The sequence below is a fragment of the Myotis nattereri genome, assembly GCF_964212035.1.
Source record: "Myotis nattereri genome assembly, chromosome: X".
In the NCBI taxonomy this organism is placed as follows: domain Eukaryota; kingdom Metazoa; phylum Chordata; class Mammalia; order Chiroptera; family Vespertilionidae; genus Myotis; species Myotis nattereri.
This window is the reverse complement of record NC_138078.1, coordinates 123128821-123149124: the sequence shown is the minus strand read 5'-3', so window position 1 is coordinate 123149124 and position 20304 is coordinate 123128821. Positions and strand designations below refer to the sequence as shown.

The window sequence follows — 20304 nt, the reverse complement described above, 5'->3', positions numbered from 1 at the left end:
AACTGCTTGTTTTCTAAGTCAATACAGCCTCCAAGAAGATTTTAATTATTTTTTAAAAGAACAAAAATGAATATTGATTCACTTCTTTTTTTACATTTGCTATTTTTAAATAAATTTATTGGGGTGACGCTGCTTAATAACATTATATAATTTCAAGTGATCCACTCCTTTTGTTAATTGGTAAGTAAGTTAAATCCAGCCTTGAAATTTGCTGGTATGGGAAAAAAAAGACTGCAATTTAAAATTAAATTCAGTTAATAAGGTAATACACTTTAAAATACACAATTTCTTTACTAATGAGCTTAAAATAAATTTTATTCGCAAGAAGCAGAAATAACAACTTACCAGCTTCGTGCCTCTTTTAATTTCCTTTTGGACATCTTCAATAGAAAATCCACCAAGACTCTCATTATCAGAGTGTGATGATACCAAAGCAGATGAAAAGAGCTATAAATTACATTTTAAAAAAATTAAGGTTCATATATAAAGAAATTACAATGAAGCAGTGAATAAGATGTTAAACTTAAAAGGAAATATTCTTAAAATTTAACTGAGTTTTTCTTCATTTTTTTTTAGAATTCAGGACTATTCATTGTTAATATTCTTATGGCTTCAAGTCTCTCAGTTGCTGCTGGTATACTTACCATGCACTTATGGTGTGCTGCCACCTTCTGGTTTTCAGATATTAGTAACTGTCCACATTCCTTGTCTCTATTTGACTTACAAAAGCCACATTTGCGCTGTCTTGTAGGCCCTTTTTTCTGTTCAACTGAACTTGACATGATTTTTAAGTTGCCTTTAAAATGCCACTTTATAAGCCCCAAGAAATGCTACAGAGAATAAGAAGAGCAACAAAATGGTTAATTTCATTTAAAATCAGTGTACACATAGTCAGGTAAGTTGCTTAATATCGTAATTAAGTTCTAATATATGCATTTTAAATGGCTTTTTAGTGATTTTAGACAAATCACTATTAAAACTTAAGATGCCTCCATAATGAAAAAAATATGTATTTATGTATAATCTAATGAAATTCAGAAAAATCAAACCGCTCCCAAATTAGGGGATATGTGAATTAGAACTATTTCTGCCTGGATAAGTAAAAAATGTACAATGTGTGATATTAAATCCATCATCTGCTGACAAAATTAATGCAACATATTTTTCATGTATAGGCAGATGCTCCTTCAAGGAAACAAAATATTATATAAGAGAAGAACAAAAACTACAACTACACAATGCCCAGAATGAACAGAATTCTGTAATTCCTTAAAGTTTACATATTGGTAAACAAGAAAGAAATAAATGTACTTAATGATGACTTTGGAACACTTATTTTTAAACTTGAATTATTTTCAAGGTAAAAATCACGTATATGTCTTTAATAAGTTAATTTTTGCTATTGTATTCCATTTTTAAGAAAAAAAATAGGCTTATAAAAGTCTATTCAAAAATGTAAACTTTAGAAATTAATTATTTATAAAAATAACTGTATTATCTGACTCAGATTTACTCCAAAAGTCTGCTTATTAAAGTTGTAAACTAAAAGTAGCATTCTAAATACAATAACTTTCACATTTACTTAGTAATATTGTATAAAGGTAGGAACATATTTCTGAATGAGTCTTAAATTCAGTCAAACTATAATTATAGGTAGGATAGTCAAACAAAAAAGGGAAGAAAAGCTCTAACATAATAAGGTTTCATATTTAGATCATCAAGCTCAACACAGATTCTTCAGAAGTATTAAACAAATGTAAAATCAGTTACTTGATTTGTGTAGTTTTTCCAAATCAGCAGAACTAAGCAGTTCAGGAACCAGGTTGCCACAAAATAAATCGCAATGAATAAAATCTCAAATTTTTGTCTTAAAATTTACTATATTTTTCAATTTTTGATATATTTTAATATTTTCATAATACCATGTTGAAAAAATAGACTCACTAACACAATATTGTAGCTTTCTGAGATGCACTTACCAAGAACAGTAACACTGGATGTCAGCAAGGTAGTAGGTACAAACCATTTAGCACTTGATAATATAAAAATGCAGATACTTAATCAAAATTTAAAGTGAAGCCACAAAGAGTTCTTATCAATTTATATCTAGATTTTTCTTTTTAACAAAACTTCAAAGGCCCTGAAGGTCTCTGTGTAGATGGGTTTAACAAACTTTTAATGCCAATTTTAAATACCTCAGTCTTCCAAATGGCATAAAATGGTACTGTATTCACAGCACAGGTTATAAACTGTGAAACTGATTGAAAATAGGCAGCAAATACTTTTAAGATTAAAGGAGAAAAAAGAACATAACAAAGAAACAAAAGAAACAAAAGAGGAAGTGTGTTTGCATTTGATCAGGCAAATATGTGTTCAGTTGCTTTATCAAGAATATAGCTGCCAAAATCTTTAGAATTAACTATGCAAAACACCAAATTAATAAATAGCATCAAAATTTGCTATTTGTGTTCTAAATTAGTGTTTTTTTCTACTATGCAATAGCAGGCACTATGAAACCATTGTAATACATTCAGCATTTCTCCCGCTCATCCTTGGCCAGTTGAAAGGATGGCACATTGTGAATCTAATTTGTACAGGCATCATTAATGTGTAATTTCTATACAATGGTAGCTATCATAGGATATAAAATCAGCTTAAGATAAAGAAAATTCCTAAAGTAGAAAATCACTTTTTATTCTTGAGATTAATTCTGAAAATGGTACCCTCAAAATTTTATCCATATTGAATTTTGCCTCTTTCAGTTTATAAACAGGTAAATTTCTCATCCTAATTTTGAGAACCTGCTTTTCTGGCTATCAAATATCCCAAATTCCAAGAGAAGAAAGGTATATTTTATTTTGCATTCAAAGATATTTTAGTGTATTTTTGCTGTAATCAGTATAAATATAATTTGTAAAATGAACAGAAACACACAAAAGTGCACAAAACCAATAAAAAACTTTCCCCAATGTGCAATGACTGAATGGATTTTTCCACTAAAATTCAAACAATGCATCTGTGCACATCTTGCTAATTTTTTTTCAGCCTCCTTATAAAACATGAAGTGGAGATCATCATGGAAACAATGAGTCCTAGCAAAAATGTCTTTATCATAAAAATATAGATTTTTATCTAATGCTGTCACATTTGTGGTCTTCTAGTTAAGGAGAATAAGGGCATTCCAAGGACCAATATTAAGGGGTTCATAATAATCCACACAGCTACATGGCATTTTAATTTTAGTTTAAAATGTTTTTCATGGCATGCAAAGATCAAAGTTTGATGCCTTCACCCAACAATGAAACCTTTTCCATAAAAGAAACATCACATTATAGGCAATGTTATAAAGCAGAAATAAAGAGGCAAAGATAATAGAGGTGAAAAGCAATTTAAATGTCTGAAAAATATAAAAGCACGATTAGTTAAGCTGAAACAACCAATGCATTTCTGATTTTCCAAGATGCTGTGAAACACCAAGGTAGAAATAAACTGAAACATCAAGGAGAGCATTCAAGAGCTAACTCGAGAGCACATTCAATGTCTGGTATCTGAAAGACCATTTTCACAGAAAAACACACAAACAAAAACTGCAGTACCAGAAGATCAAACAATTCTACACGCAAGCCAGTTGAAATATACAGATCAAAATATATATATGTGATCCCCACAAAAGCAGTATTTATGTCAGGAAAGTTACAGTGGAGAGAAATAAACGAATAAGAAATGAACCGGAAGGGCACCTGAATTTGGTTGCACGATATTACATGCTTCGCACTGCTTCTTGCGGTTATTCAAAAGGAAACTGAAGGAATTTTCCAGTTGTTTCAAACCAAAGGGTAGAGAAAGAATTTGATCTGTATGAATAAGACCTGATATTAAGTCCATAAGCCGATGAAAAGAAACGGTTTTTCAATTACTAAAGGATTTTTCAACTTCCACACAGAATATCGAAAGGAACAAATTTCAAAAGAACGCCGTGCTGTTCGTGCATATAATAAAGGATAGTACCCATAACGTACCGGATCCTCCCCGTTATTTATTCAATACACACTAGACTCCAAGATCTCCCTCTAATCTAGCGCTAGATAAACTCGCAAAACTATCTTCCTCTAAAGCACTTTAGCAGGTTCCTTTCTGTCGTAAAGTCAGGGTCCCCTAACTGTCCTTTTCCAATCCACCAGAATCCAGGAAAATATCATCCTACCACTTTCCTTAACCCTCCTCCCCTAGGAGTTCGCCCTCTAAGTCTTGGTTTCGTATCTGTTTCACCCCTAATCCCCCCCACCCCGGAGTTTTTCCTCTTTCTGTAAGGCTAACCTTCTTGCCATCCTAACAATTCTTCCTCTTACTCTTCCCAAACTGGGAGTCTCCCTCCTTCCCAAATATGTACTAAGCAACGCCAAAGACTAGAAATACCCAGTATTTTTCCTCCCTAAATGTTGCGCCCCCTCCCCCGAAGTCTAGACTTAAGCCTAACCTCTCCCTTATCTCCTCTAAATTACTTTTCTCAGCAGCCTCCAAGCCAACTGCCTTCAATGAGCGGCGCTTCTGGGGTCCCCGACAATAAAGCGAGACCACCAAGATTCCCCCTTAACAACGGGCAGGGGCGGCGGCCTGGCTACCGCCATCCTCCTTGTCTTCTCCCGCCAGGCATAGAATGGGGGGCCCCAGGGTGCTGTGGGGACTCACCAGCGGGGCCCAGAGGCGAACGGCAGGGGAGAAGCGCCAATGAGGGGAAAGAGAAAGAAGTCGGTCTCGGTTCTCCAGCAGCGCCTCAGAGCGGGGCTCTGTCGCCGGGGGTTGTTTCCTTTCATTCGAGGAGACGAGCTCGCGGAGTGCCCTTACGTCGCTCCCCCCAGCACGCAACGACTCAAAGGGCGTTATACGCCTGAACGCGCCGCGGGTTCTGATTGGCTGTAGTGAAGGGACAACTGAAGCCGCAGAACCACAGCGCATGTGCACCCACCGCCCCCAGTTAGGAGCTGGGCAACAGGCCCCGCCTCCTGCTCGCGCGCGCGTACCTTCTATTCTCCGGTCCATCGCTCAGCCAAGTGTTTGGGGCAGGATCCGACGAGATACAGAAAGAGATTCAAAGCTGTGGGTTGGGTGAAGAAGCAGCAGGGTTAGGACCAGAAACCACTGGGTAGGGACCCTGAGTGACCAGTTTTCAACAGTGATTCATATGGGTAGGCCTTATCCCTTGCACTTGTTCACCGAGGCCTTTTCACATCCATTATTTCATTGTACTCTCATGGCATCACTTTGAGGTCCTCCGTCCTCTCATTTTACTGCCAGGAAAGACTGAGAAGCTCGTAGCGGAGTCTGTCTCAAATTCAATCCTTGGGTGAATCATTTTAATCTCTGTACCTTAATTTTCTGTCTTTAAAATGGGGATTAAAAAAGTAGTATCTAATGGGTTTATTGTGAGGAAGAAATGAAATAATGCAAGTGTGTATTAGCGTCCCTGGCATATAATAGGCCCTCTATAAATGCTGACATTATCATAATCAGAAAAGATACGTGATTTTTTTTTTTTACAACTCACACAGGTAAACCAGACATTTAAACAAAACACTTACCTCTTTGATGTATGAAGCAAGGATGCTTGGGTTTGAATCCCAGCTCCCCAACTCTAACTCTATGACCTTGATCACCGTGCATTTCTTCTCTCTCCCTCAATTTCAACAAGTCCAAATCTCCTAGGGTTGTAATGAGAAATTAGAGAAATGAGTTAATATATGTAAATTACATAGAATAATACTATGTAATAATATTATTACATAGAATAATATAGTATGCTCTATATAAGGGTCAGCTTTTATTATTTTCTACTTGGCTCACTAGTGCAAGCCCGTGGTTTAAGAGACGGGGAAAAAGCCCTAAGAAACAAATGAAAATTTAAAGATGCCCTTTAAGTAGCTACTTTTCCTGACAGAAGGGGAGGCAGTGGCTTTCCATTGCTTTGATACAATGTTGTTTCATACTTCATATTTTCCCCTGCAATGTCAGCCTTAAATTGTAATCCTCAAGGATACTGTAAACACATTGGGGTAACATTGTATCCCATATAAACAGGTACTCATAGTAGCAGTCATTTAACCGCATGGTACTCTTACCCTTTTCACCCAGGCCCTGTACCATGAAAGGGAGTGGCTTGAGATTTACCAAGACCCAGAATGTATATTCAAACATTTACAGTGTATTTGAAAACAGTTCCCTGAGTATAATTTTCCACCAGCTTTACACACTTATTGATGTCAAAATGAGACTGATGATTGTGTCAGTAACAAAATGTAGTGCCTATCCACTGGTTTTTTTTTTAAGATTTTTCCCAACACTCCCACATTTTGCTATCTTTTATTCATTCTATTATCCATGCATTCATTTCAACAAAATTTGATTCAATAAACATCTGCAAAACTAATTTCCAAACACAAGAGAGACATAGATTAACTCCTGACCTTGAGCTCATGGTCTATAAAGGCAGACAGAAAAACAAACAAATACACAGTATGATATGATAAATGTTACATTAAAGGTGTGTGCCTGGTGTAGACATCCTCTGCCTATTACGTACAAAGCACTATGCTAAGGTACAACACAACAGTGAATAAGACACAGCCTTTGTCCTCACCTCTTTACAGTCTAACAAGAAAAAGACAAATAGCTACCATAGGAGATGGACTGTGGTAAGTGCCTTAAAAGTTGGAAACCCAACTTTTTTTAGTTTCAGACCCCAAGCCTGGTAGCCAGTTCCAATTAGCACAACTGATAGATGCAGCCTGTTATTTCAAGGGCTACAGGAAGGAGTCAGATTGTGATAACAGGCTCTTAACAATGCCTGAGGATATAGCATAGGATCTTTTAATCTCTTATTGATCTATCACTACACTCCCACCAACACTCTTCCTGCCTTTTTCTTCAAGCTCTAGTTATCACTTACTGTACCTCATTCCCAGCAAAGGCCTAGCTTCCTGACTGAGTAGGGCCATCTGAGCTAAGCAGTATCTTCTACACCCATCCTTTTTTGCTTCCTTCAAGACTCACAGAAAGAACTGTCCTTCTGATTTTTAAAGCTAAAGCTGTGGTTTTAATCACATCTCTTCTGTGCTCTGGAAGGACTGATTTCCTACTTGTTCCCTGCTCCAGCAGCATCAATTGCCTGGCTCTTGTTTCCTTTAAAACACATAGGATTCCTCTACCTTCACTGCCAGACTGTGTTCTTTGCTTCCAATTGCTCTCTGATCACTCATTCAGCAGGCATTTGCAGATATTTTTTGTATGCCAGGTATTATGCCAGACATTGGGGATTTGAAAAGGAATAAGACAGTTCCTGCCTTCAAGGAAATCTCAGTCTGAGGAAGAAAATCAGGTATTTATAATGAGGAAGAAAACAGAATTTCAGTACAATAGGTAAAATGCTATAATAGAATTGATGAACTTGGTCCAGAGGAAGAGGAAATATATCCCTAGAGAGGAAATGCTTTGAGTTGGGTCTTGCAGGACAGGGTCAGGCTCCACAAAATCTGGATTTCATCTCTACCTTTGCACAACATTTCTCTACCGTCATTCCTTTTTTTTCTTTCTTTTCTACCTTCATTCTTGACATCTCTGTTACACTGAACATTTTTTAGCTATGTCCTTGCTCTTAAACTTTCACTTACCTCAGTTCCTAACAAGGACTCTAACCCTGGCTCTCTGGTTGCTATTTTAGTCTCTTGGAGGTTTCCCTTCTCACTTTATAATACTGGCTTAGCCCTAGAGCTTAGCCTTAGACCTTCTGGTGGTCTATTGTTATTCCACCCCAGGGGTTCTTAAACTGTGGAAGTGAGAATTACTTGAGGAGCTTGTTAAACATACAGATTTTTGCATTCCCCTCCCCCAGTTTGAAGGTCTAGGTGCACGATTCTGCCTTCTCAAACTGCCCAGCTATTCTGATTCAGACTGTTGAGAACCACACATTAAGAAACTGCCCTCCATTCTTTGTGCATGTGTGTGTAGAGATTTATCAATTATACAATCTCTTGACTTCACTGTAACCTGTAGACAACTGCTTAGCAACTGCATCTGCTCTGCTTAGATCAGCCTGTCCTTGAACTTCAATCACTAAGACCAGTACAAGCAAATTCATTCTCTCCAGCAACTAAAAATTAATTCCTTTTCCCATCTTCAGTGTTTCCATGTAAAATGCCGCTGGCATTCCTGCTTCTGCTTAAAGCAAAGGCTAAACCTACCCACATGCTTATGACCTCCCTTCTGGCTGTAATCAACAACAGTGGATCATTCATTCATTCATCAAGTACATTTTGATTACTTATTATGTGATAGATAAAAATGGACATGGTCCAACTTGATGTAGCAGCAGAGACAGACCTTAATCAAGTAATCACATAAACAAATATAAAATTACAACAGTGACTAGCGCAAAAACAAATATTGTAAATGGCATTTAAATGGAACCAAAGTTTATTTGCATTTTATATACTGGGCACATTAAAAATAAAGAATAAGAAATATTAAACGTGGATGGATTAAGCATTTTAAATGTTTCTGTGAAAAATAAAATAAAATTGCCCTAGCTGGTTTGGCTCAGTGGATAGAGCATCAGCCTGCGGACTGAAGGGTCCTGGGTTCGACTGCAGTCAAGGGCACATGCCCAGGTTGCAGGTTCAATCCCCAATAGGGGTCATGCAGGAGGCAGCCGATCAATGATTCTCTCTCATCATTGCTGTTTCTATCTCTCTCTCCCTCTCCCAAATCAATAAAAATATATTAAAATAAATAAAAAAATAAAAGTCTATCTATTTGTGAGTTGCTGCATAAGAGTCTGAAGACCTAGGCTTGTGACTCACTGGCCTTCCACCAACTAGCAGAGTGACCTTGGGCTATTCATTCGAATTCTTTGAGACTTCGTTTACATATCAGTTAAATGAGATTAATATTCCTAGCAAATTTATTTGGGGCACAAGAACAGAGAATGACATATGCGAATGTTCTTGCCCCACTAACTATGAAGAACAGATTATTTTCTCATATCTCTTAACTGCCATATCATTTGATAGATCTACCTCATAATGTTGGTTCTCAGCAGTTGGTCCCTATGCTCTTCTACTTAGTTTTCATGGTTATTGTTTATTTTTTAACTTCCACTTATTGTATTGGTGAGGTTTCATAAAATTCTTAACTCTGTCCAGCTTATGGAGCTACTCAGATACCTAATTGAGGAGCTGGGAGCCTTGATGGACTTTGTTGTTGATGTCTCTTCCTGTTTCAGCAATTTGAAGCTGGGTATGATACAGGAACTGCCCAGGAAACACAACTGTGGTAGGGGAAATGCCTTAGAGACACAAGAATATCTCTAAATTGCTGTTTGTTGAATGTTGAATAAACAAAGAAACTGAACTCAACATCAATGGCAATATTGGCAAAATAAACTTTATAATGCTGATGCTTGCAAAACAATAAGAGTTAACTGACTTTGGACAATGTACCAGGCACCCTGCTAAATACATTATGTGCATTATCTTATTCAATCTGTACAACAGCCCTGAGCAGGGACTATTATTAGTCCAGTTTTTACAGACAAGACTCTTGAACAATTAAGTAACTTGCCCAAGGTCACACAGCTAGGAAGAGGAAGAACCTTGTGTCAAATCTACATTTGTTTTGACCCCATTAGTCAAGCTCTTTATCACTGTGCCCCTTATTCATTTCTCTATGTGTTTATTATCTCTCTTCATCAGGGCTTTGTTTTGTCTTTTTCACTGCTGTATATCCAGCCCACAGAACTCTGTACCTGGCCTATAGTAGGTACTCAATAAATATTAAAAGGCCTTGGAGAATGGGGAAGAGAAGGTAATGAAGAATAGGAGAAGTGGAATTGGAATGGAATGAAATCATTTCATGAATTTGTTAATAATACAGCAACCCAAGCCCTACCACAGTAATTCTGGCATACATGTGATATGGGGCCCAGCAACTATATTTTTAATAAGCTCCCCAGGTAAGACTGTGACATACAAAACATGTTTGAGAACCACTAACCTGCAGTCATCAAGTTGAAAACAAGAAAAAACATTTATCAATTGTGCATTTTATAAGTTACATCTGAGTGCTTGAGAGACTTCATTCTGATCAATGCCATTCTTAGACGTATATTTTAGTGAGGGCATTTGCTTATAACTGGCTTTGCCATTGGGTAATCTTGATCATCTCTGTTCCTTTTGGCTGTTAGTTAAATAACATGATCATACAGATCTACACTAATCATGTTATGATAATAAGTCTAAAAACTAGAGGAATTAAATATAGATTTGTTGGGTGCAAATATTCACAATGAGATATAATCTATACTGGAAGGCAAAAACCAAATGGCCTAGACGCAAATCCTAAAACTCCTGGTTTCAGGTTAACTTCTCAGTGCTTTATTTTCCTCATCTGTAAACTGAGGATGATGGAAATACCTTTTCAAGGATTTTTTGTTGTCATTGTTCTTTTTTTTTTAATTCTTGCCCCAGATTCTGAGTTCCTCAAGGGAAGAAATTGTATTTTTTCATTTATTTTAATATAGTTAACAAACAATATTGTACTAATTTTAGGTATACATGTGACTTGACATTTATTCCACTTAAGAGTAGCTATTGCCCTAGCTGGTTTGGCTCAGTGGCTAAAGCGTTGGCCTGCAGACTGGAGGGTCCCAGGTTCAATTCCTGTCAAGGGCACATGCCCAGGTTGTGGGCTCGATCCCCAGTAGGGGGCATGTAGGAGGCAGCCGATCAATGATTCTCATCATTGATGTTTCTCTCTTTCCCTCTCCCTTCCTCTTTGAAACCAATAATACAAAAAAAGAGTAGCTATTAATTGTTTCCAGTTTTTCTGAAATATGAGATAGGGACAGAAGGTCTTTGTCTCTTTATTCATGCTGTTCTTATTTCCTAAAACTCCTTTTACAACTCTTTTTCAACTAGCTAGGATATAGTGGCCTTCAAGATTCAGTTCAGGTGTCAGCCCTTATTCTCAAAAGCTTTACTTACCCTTTCTTTCCTTTTTTAAAATCCTCACCTGAAGATATGTTTATTGATTTTGAGAGAGAGAGAGAGAGAGAGAGAGAGAGAGAGAGAAAGAGAGAGAGAGAGGGAGAGAGAGAGAGAGATCAGTTGCCTCCTGTATGTGCCCAACTGCAGATCAAACCTGCAACCCAGGTATGTGCCCCAACTGGGAATTGAACCCACAACCTTTTGGTGAATGGGACAATGTTCCAACCAACTGAGCCACACATCCAGGGCTTAATTGCCCTTTCATTGGGTGAAGCTCCCCAATGCTTTCATACACTCTCTAGCCAGACCTCTCTCATCATTTACCACCATTATATTGAAATTATATGCACTTCTGTCTCTCTCAATGGACAGTGATCTTTGGTGGAGAAGAGACCATGTTTTATTATTTTTTATACCACAGGCACCTAGCACAGTGCCTACCCAATAAATGTTTGCTGAACTTACTCAAAGAACATGTCAGGGAGCCAATGGTTACTACTATGGGAAGACTTTTTCTTCTCTAAGATTGCTGTCTTGTACTCTAGGCCTTGGCTCCTGTACCTCTCTATTGCACTTAGTCACACAATGCAATTTAGTACTTAATTATATACTGTATATTATTCTCTAATTGCTTCACATGTTAATCTACCTCTTGTTTCCTCTCCCCTCAGGCACAAAGAGAAGAAATTATTATCAATTGAAAGTGGATGGTCCAGATGTAAGCCACACCCAGTTGTCAGTCAACTCTGCTCATTGAATGCTGCAAGGATTGTGAATCTATTACTATTACTCTCCAGAGGCAAATGCAGATGAAAAAGTTGCAAGATTTACCATGAATGACTAGAACAGTAACTTCGCATAGTAGGCCCTCAGCTAAAATTTGCTGAATGAACGAATAACTTAGTGAAAAAGTAATGTGGCTAGAAATCAGGACCTCTGTTTTCTAAAATGAGATCTCTATTTCTTCATTTTAAACTTAAAAAGTCACTTTATCATCCTGGGACATACTTTTATGTTCTGAAAAACATGATGGAATCAGACTAGATGATCTTCCAATTTTAATATGCAATTATTCCTCCCAATATTTTGAAACTTTCACAAGAGTAAGCACAGTAAATATCTCTTACCTTCTCCACAGCACCTAGCACACTGCTCAGTATGCAGGAGGACTTGATAAATACTTATGAAGTCAGACCCATGATCCTCCATAGTCACTCTAAACCAATTTTTTTTAAAGCACAACCAATGGACACCAAACTCTTCCATGAGACATGCCTCATCTCTAAAAATGTGAAGTGAAAGAAAAGTAGAAAACCTGAAAACCTTTTGGAATTGTTTCATTTCAAAATCTTTAAAACAATATGATTTGAAATCCTAGTCTCCAGTTGACAATCAAGTAATTTAATTAATACAAATAAAAACTTGAGGGCATGCAGAGTATAATTGCAGCTCTACCTTAGGCCCTGTTCTCTCTCTTCCTTGATAATCATCCACCTATTGGGATTGATAACACTAATTTTTGTCTCTAGACAGCATATCTCCTCTGAATTCCTGGACCATGTATCCAACTGCCTATTTGAAATTGCTTAGTCGTCTCAAAGGAATCTCAAACTTACTATGTCTTTATGTTTAATATATATTTTTTATTAATTTCAGAGAGGGAGAGAGAGAATCATTGATTGGCTGCCTCCTGCATACCCCTTACTGGGGATTGAGTCCGCAACCCAGGCATGTGCCCTTGACCAGAATCAAACTCAGGATGCTTCAGTCCCCAGGACGCTCTATCCACTGAGCCAAACAGGTTATGGCAAATTTACTGTCTTAAACAGAACTCAGGGTCCTCTCCCTATAAACCTGGCACTGGCCCATTGTTTGCTAATTCACTGAATGGCACCTTTAACCACCCAGTTCTGCAGGCCAGAGATCAAGGAGTCATCCTTGACACCACCCTCCATTTCACTTTCCCCAATCATCACTCTACCATTAATCGTGGCAATTTTGCCGCCTAATTATTTCTAAAATCAGTCCACTTTTCATTATCTCCACCATCTCTATCATCTCTAATCTGGACCCTCTACTAGCTTACTGACTTGCCTATATGATTAAATTTTTCCCTCCTCCAATCTAGACTCTACACTCCTGCAAATGTCATCAATTCATTTATCCATCAAAAATATTTATTGAGTGCCTATGATGTGCCAAGCATAGAGGATACAGCAGTGAACAAAACAAACAAAAATCCCTATTTCTTGAAGTTTACAGTTTAGTAAGAGAAACACACTAAAAATAATATGTAAAATAATAGTATGGGAGATTTACTTCCAGCATGATGAATTAAGGAGGTTAACAAATCTTCTCCCCCAAAAGCAGCTGTAAAACTGGACAAAATTGTCAAAAACAAACCTTCCAGCGCTCTGAGGGTGACCAATTATCCTTATTTCCTTAGTACTGTCCCAGTGTTATTACTGGAAATCCTGCATCTCAGGAAACTCCTTTCATGTTTGGGGAAAAAAAAGTATAAAACCCATAATATGGCTCAAAAAATAGGGGCTGAATGCAATGCTGTTTTTAGTGTCCAATAGATATGACATTATCCATTGCTGTTAATCCTGACCACTGATGTTGAAAACAATGATTTGCAATTCACAATAATAGATCACCTATTGTTGCATCACGTGGTGGGGGGCTACTTTAAGTTTGCAGCTTAAGTGCATTGCAATCATGATTTGTAACATTCTATCTCTAACTTTGCCTATGGATTAATTGTTGTGATTTGTATGGAGACAGTGCTACATTAATTTTTAGCATTATGAATATTGTGAGTATGTGTTCTAAGTGTTCAGATAAAAAAAATGAAAATGATTACAATACCAACCATAGCCTGACCCAGAAACCACATACAAAAAAAGAAAGCTAAATGACCTTGTTATTTTGATGACAGATGGAAGGACACATATAACTGGATTAGGGAAGTAAGCAACCAAAACAGAACATACTGAACAGTAAACTGAAAAGAATTTGGAATTGGGCCTGGCAGAGAAGGGGATGTGAAAGCACATATGGAGACTGACTCTCACAAGGCCAGGATGAGACCGATAAGTGCTTGTAAATGAATAAAAAGCTTTTGGTCTTCCAAAAGACAATAATGTTCAGGTAGATTTGGTAGCCACTCATTTAGCCTAGACATATCTCATGAACAAGCATGCATTATTGTATGATTCTCTTGAATGCCCTTTGAAAAAGTTGCATTTCCTGATTCAGACTTTGCAACTGAAATGTTCTGTTGGTGAATAAAAGGGGAAATTTTGTTTGAAGATGTGTTGGTCTTTACAGTGTAGAGCTGATTCTATCAGATCTTACCAAGGGTCATGCTTTCTACAGTAATATCAAGTGATATGTCAAATCACAGCAAATGAAAACTGTTCCTCCTAGCTTTCAAGTACTTTGATTTGAAAAGTAGAATTTTAGCTGAAACCGGTTTGGCTCAGTGGATAGAGCATCAGCCTGCGGACTGAAAGGTCCCAGGTTCGATTCCGGTCAAGGGCATGTACCTGGGTTGCGGGCACCTCCCCAGTAGGAGATGTGCAGGAGGCAGCTGATCGATGTTTCTCTCTCATCGATGTTTCTAACTCTCTATCTCTCTCCCTTCCTCTCTGTAAAAAATCAATAAAATATATTTTAAAAAAAAAGAAAAGTAGAATTTTAAATCATCTTCTCCATTTTGATGAAGATTATAATGAAACCGTAAAAAATATAAAAGTTTGTTGAAATTTAGTCTAACTTTGCTATCTGCATATTCAGCAGACAATACCAATGCAAATTTTGGAAATCAGACAGCTTTAGAACTCAAAATAAAATGTCACCAGAAAAGGCAGTCAATTAAATATGACTTCCTCAAATTCTTATAAAGACTCTGTCTAACTTATTTGGAATTCAATTTTGATTTCACAACTTCAAGTTACCTCTGTGCTTGATCCATTTTCCCTGAGAAAAAGTGGGTTAACATGATGGCATCCAATATACTTTAGGATGTTTAAAAATGATGGACATTTTATGTATGTATGTATGTATGTATGTATGTATTTAAATGCTCACCCAAGGATTTACCTAAGGACATGTTCATTGATTTTTTTAGAGAGAGGGGGAAGGATAGGAGGAAGGGAGGGAGGGAGGAAGGGGGAGAGAGACAGAAAGAGAGAGAGAGGGAGAGAGAGAGAGAGAGAGAGAGAGAGAGAGAGAGAGAGAGAGAGATATTTGAGAGAAAAACATTGATTAGTTGCCTCCCGTACTCACCCCAACCGAGGGATTGAACCCGAAACCTAGGTATGTGCCCTGACCAGGAATCTAACCTGTGACTTTTTGGTGTATGGGATGATGCTCCTACCAACTGAGCCACAATAGCCAGGGAAAAATTATGAACATTTTAGGCATGGATAAGCCTACATGATGAATTTATAGGTTCAAACAACGTGATTAGTAAACAGCTCATTTCCCAAAAGTAGCTTGATGATTCAAAGTGAATGTACATTTTTGGAGAGCTAGAAACTAATTCCTACAACTCTGAAAAACTTATGTTTTTATTTAGTAAAATCTAGGTATTCTATGTCCAACACTTTTGTTGAGAGGATATTTTAGATCTTAGATTTAAGTTTTGGTCAATTTTTGGCTAATTTTTGTATATGGTGGAAGGTAGGATTTCAACTTTTTCTTTTGCATGTGGATATCTATTTGTCACAACACCATTTGTTGAAAACACATTATTTCCCCATTCGTAGTGCCCTTGTTGAAAATCAATTGGCTGTAAATGTGAGATGTTATTTCTGGACTCTCAATACTTTTCCATTGATCAGTATGTTTCTCACTATGTCAATACCACACTGTTTTGATTATTATAGCTTTGTAGTAAGTTTTGAAATTAGCAAATGTAAATCTTTAAAGTTTGTTCTTCGTTGTAACCGGTTTGGTTCAGTGGATAGAGCGTCGGCCTGCGGACTGAAAGGTCCCAGGTTCGATTCCGGTCAAGGGCATGTACCTTGGTTGCGGGCACATCCCCAGTAGGGGGTGTGCAGGAGGCAGCTGATTGATGTTTCTCTCTCATCGATGTTTCTAACTCTCTGTCCCTCTCCCTTCCTCTCTGTAAAAAAAAACAAAAAAATTAATAGAATATATTTTTTAAAAAAATAAAGTTTGTTCTTCTTTTGCAAGGTTGTTTTGGCTATTCCGGGTCCTTTGAATTTACAGATAAAAATTAGGATCGGCTTGTCAAATTTGGCAACAAAGCTAGCTAGAACTTTGATAAAGGATTGTGTTAAATCTGTAGTTCAATTTGGGGAGTATTGTCATCTTAACAATGTTAATTTTTCTGATCTATAAATATGAGATGATTTTTAATATTTCAGGTCTTTAATTTTTCAACAATATTCTGTAGTTTTCAGTGTACATGCCAGCATTTCTTTTGTTAAATTTATTTCTAAGTGTTTTATTCTTCTTGATGCTATTACTAATTGTGGGGAGCCGATATAGGGTTAAGCCTCGGACTGACCTGTGGGCAAAGTCACAAACAATTCCCAGCTTAGAGGGCACAGTCCTCTTAGCATAATTAGGCTTGACTTTATGACACTCCCTAGATCTTATCTGGGAAGCTAATGGGCTGAGGAAGTGCAGGAAGTATAACCATGGTGTAAACAAGTGAAACTCACAAGAACTGTGTAACTAATGGAAACCACTACCTTGTTTACCTCTCACTATAAAATAAAGGCTCAGCTTGCCTTGGGATCTCTCTTTCTGTGGCCTCAGCCAGGCACAGGGAAGATCCACGGAGACTAAGAAAAGCTAGAGAGTAAAAAAAGCTAGAGAGTAAAAAAAGCTAGAGAGTTTTGAACGCTGTCTCCGTGTAAAACATTCTTCGCCGACTCCGTCCACACGTTTGGGAACCCCTGGACCCGCTGGGGCTGGACCCCAGCAACTAATAGAATAATTTTCTTTCTCTTTTTTTTTTTAAATATATTTTATTGATTTTTTACAGAGAGGAAGGGAGAGAGATAGAGAGTTAGAAACATTGATGAGAGAGAAACATCGATCAGCTGCCTCCAGCACATCTCCTACTGGGGATGTGCCCGCAACCCAGGTACATGCCCTTGACCGGAATCGAACCTGGGACCTTTCAGTCCGCAGGCCGACGCTCTATCCACTGAGCCAAACCGGTTTTGGCAGAATAATTTTCTTAATTTTATTTTTGACTTGTTCATTGCTAGTATGTAGAAATACAAGTAATTTTTATATATTGGTCCTGTGTCTATAACCTTACTGAACTCATTTATTAATTCTAGTAGATTATTAGTGTATCCCTTAGGATTTTCCATATACAAGATCATGTTAACTGCAAATAGAGATAGTTTCATATACTTCTTCATTTCCAATTTGAATCCCTCCACCCCTTTTTTTCTTGCCAAAGTCCTGGTTAGAACTGCCAGTACAATGTTGAATAGAAGAGATATTGTTTGAAGACACAAACTTGCAACTGGCAGATAAATAAGTCCTGGAGCTCTAATGCAGAGTACAGTGAATACAAACAATAATTTTGTATTGTAATTGTCTAACTTACTAAGAGACTAAAACTTAATTATTCCCACCACAAAAAATTATAATTATGTGATGTGATAGAAGTGCTATTACTTACAATAGCAATCATATTACAATATATAAATGTATCAAATCAGCATGTTGCACACCTTAAATTTACACAATGTTATATGTTAATATATTTCAATTTTTAAAAATGTTGAGTTGAAGTGATAAGAGCAGACATCCATGTTACATTCCTGATCTTAGGGGTAAAGCTTTTAATCTTTCACCATTAAATATAATGTTAATTGTGGGTTTTTCAAAGCTTGTCCTTCATCAGGTTGAGAAAGTTTCCATCAATTGTTAGTTTGTTGAATGTTTTTATCTTTAAGGGATGAGTGAATTTTGTCAAAAACTTTTTCTGTATCTAATGAGATCATCATGTGAGTTTTGTCCTTTATTGATATAGTGTATTACATTAACTGATTAAGGGATGCTAAAACAATCTTGTGATTCTGGGATAAACCCCCCTTGGTTGTGGAGTATAATCCATTTTATATGTTGCTGGATGCGGTTTGTCAGTATTTGGTTGGAGATTTTTGTTTCTGTTTACATAAGAGACATTGATCTTTAGTTTTCTTTACTTGCTATGTTTTTGTCTGATTTTGGTGTCAGAGTAATACTGGCCTCATATAATGACTTAGAAAGTGTTCCTTCCACTTCTATATTTTGGAAGAGTTTGTGAAAAATTGCTATTAACTCTTTTTAAAATATTTGGTAGAATCCACCAGTGAAGCCGTCTGGTCCTGAGTTTTCTTTGTGTGTAGTTTTAACATTATTAACTCAGTCTCTTTCCTTATCATAGGTCTATTAAGATTTTTCTATTTTTCTCTTCTGTCAGGTATGGTAGTTTTTGTCTTTCTAGTAATTTGTCCATTTTATCTAAGTTACCTAATTTGTTGGTATATAGTTGTTCACTGTATACACTTGTAATCTTTTTTATCTCTGAAAAGTTTGTAATAATGTCCTCTTTCATTCTTGTTTTTAGTAAATTGAGCCTTCTCTCTTTTCCTTGGTCAGTCTAGTTAAATGTTTTTCAATTTTCTTGATGTTTACAAAAAACCACCTTTAAAAAAATATAAAGACAAATTAAAAAAGAAAGAAAGAAAACAAAGAACACCTTTGGTTTAATTGATTTTTCCCTATTCTCTTTGTAGTCTCTACTACATTTATTTCCATTCTAATCTTCATTATTTCTAATTGCTTTCAGTTTTTTTCATCGTTTCTAGCTTCTAAAGCTGAAAGTTTAGGTCATTGATTTGAATCTTTTTTAATGTAGGTATTTACAGTTATAAATTTTCCTTTAAACACTACTTTATCTGCATCCCATCCATTTTGGTATGCTATGTCTACATTTTCATTTATCTCAAAATATTCTATAGTTTCCTTTGTGATTTCTTCTTTGGCCCATTGATTATTTAGGAAGATGAGGTTTAATGTCCACATATTTGTGAATTTACCAATTTATTTATGTTATTAATTTCTAATTTCACTTCATTGTGATCACATAACATAATTTGTGTAGTTTCAATTCTCTTAAATGGATTGAGTTTGTTTTATTGCCTATCATATGGTCTATCCTAGAGAGCATTTCATGGGCATTTGAGAAGAATATATATTCAGCTTTTGCTTTGTGGAATGTCCTCCCTCCCTCCCTCCTTCCCTTCCTTTCCCTCCCTTCCTTCCTCCTTCCTATCATCTATCTATCTCCTTTTGATCTTCTGCATAGTTTTTATTCATTATCAAAAGTGAGACATTGAAGTCTTCAACTATCATTGTTGAATTGTTTCATATCTCCCTTCACTTATGTCAGTTTTTGCTTCATGTATTTTGGGGCTCTGTTGTAGATGTGTATATCTTTATAATTCGTGCATGGGGGGGGGGGGAGGTGTCCTCAGCCCAGCCTGCACCCTCTCCAATCTGGGACCCGTCGAGGGATGTCCAACTGCCTCTCACAATCCAGGACTACTGGCTCCCAACTGCTCACCTGCCTGCCTGCCTGATTGCCCCTAACCACTTCTGACTGCAAGCCTGATCACCCCCTAACCACTCCCCTGACAGCCTGATAAACACCTAACTGTTCCCCTCCCAGCCCGAATGCTCCCAACTGCCCTCCCCTGCTGGCCTGGTCGCCCCCAACAGCCCTCCCCTGAAAGCCTGGTCCTCCTCCCAACTGCCCTCTCAGGCCTGGTCCCCCCTCAACTGCCCGTCCCTGTAGACCTGGTCACCCTTAACTGCCCTCCCCTGCCAACCCGATTGCCCCCAACTGCCCTCCCCTGCTGGCCTGGTTGCTCCCAACTGCTCTCCCCTGCAGGCTTGTTTGCCCCCAACTGCCCTCCCCTAAAGGCCTGTTTGCCCCCAACTGCCCTCCCCTGCAGGCCTGTTTGCCCCTAACTTCCTTCCCCTGCAGGCCTGGTCCCCCCAAGTGCCCTCCACTGCCGGCCTGGTCCCCCCTAACTGCCCTCCACTGCAGGCCTGGTCACCCCTAACTGCCCTCCTCTGCTGGCCCAGTCGCCCCTAACTGCCCTCCCCTGCCAGCCCGATTGCCCCCAACTGCCCTCCCCTGTAGGCCTGGTCCCCCCCAACTGCCCTCCACTGCCAGCCTGGTCCCCCTTAACTACCCTCCCCTGCAGGCCTGGTCCCC

The 20304-nt window shown here is 37.8% G+C and overlaps 1 protein-coding gene across 1 annotated transcript in view; it reads right to left on the bottom strand.

The window, feature by feature from the left end:
* PHF6 (PHD finger protein 6) overlaps positions 1–4858 on the bottom strand; it is a 58187-nt gene extending 53329 nt beyond the window's left edge. Inside the window, exons 1-3 of the mRNA XM_081115148.1 lie at positions 4690–4858; positions 645–830; positions 346–447 (exon numbers count right to left, since the gene is read on the bottom strand). Of these exons, the coding sequence (XP_080971274.1) occupies positions 346–447; positions 645–782 (240 nt within the window). The 5' untranslated portion in view covers positions 783–830; positions 4690–4858. The remainder of the gene's footprint in view (positions 1–345; positions 448–644; positions 831–4689) is intronic.
* Positions 4859–20304: the final 15446 nt, after the last annotated feature.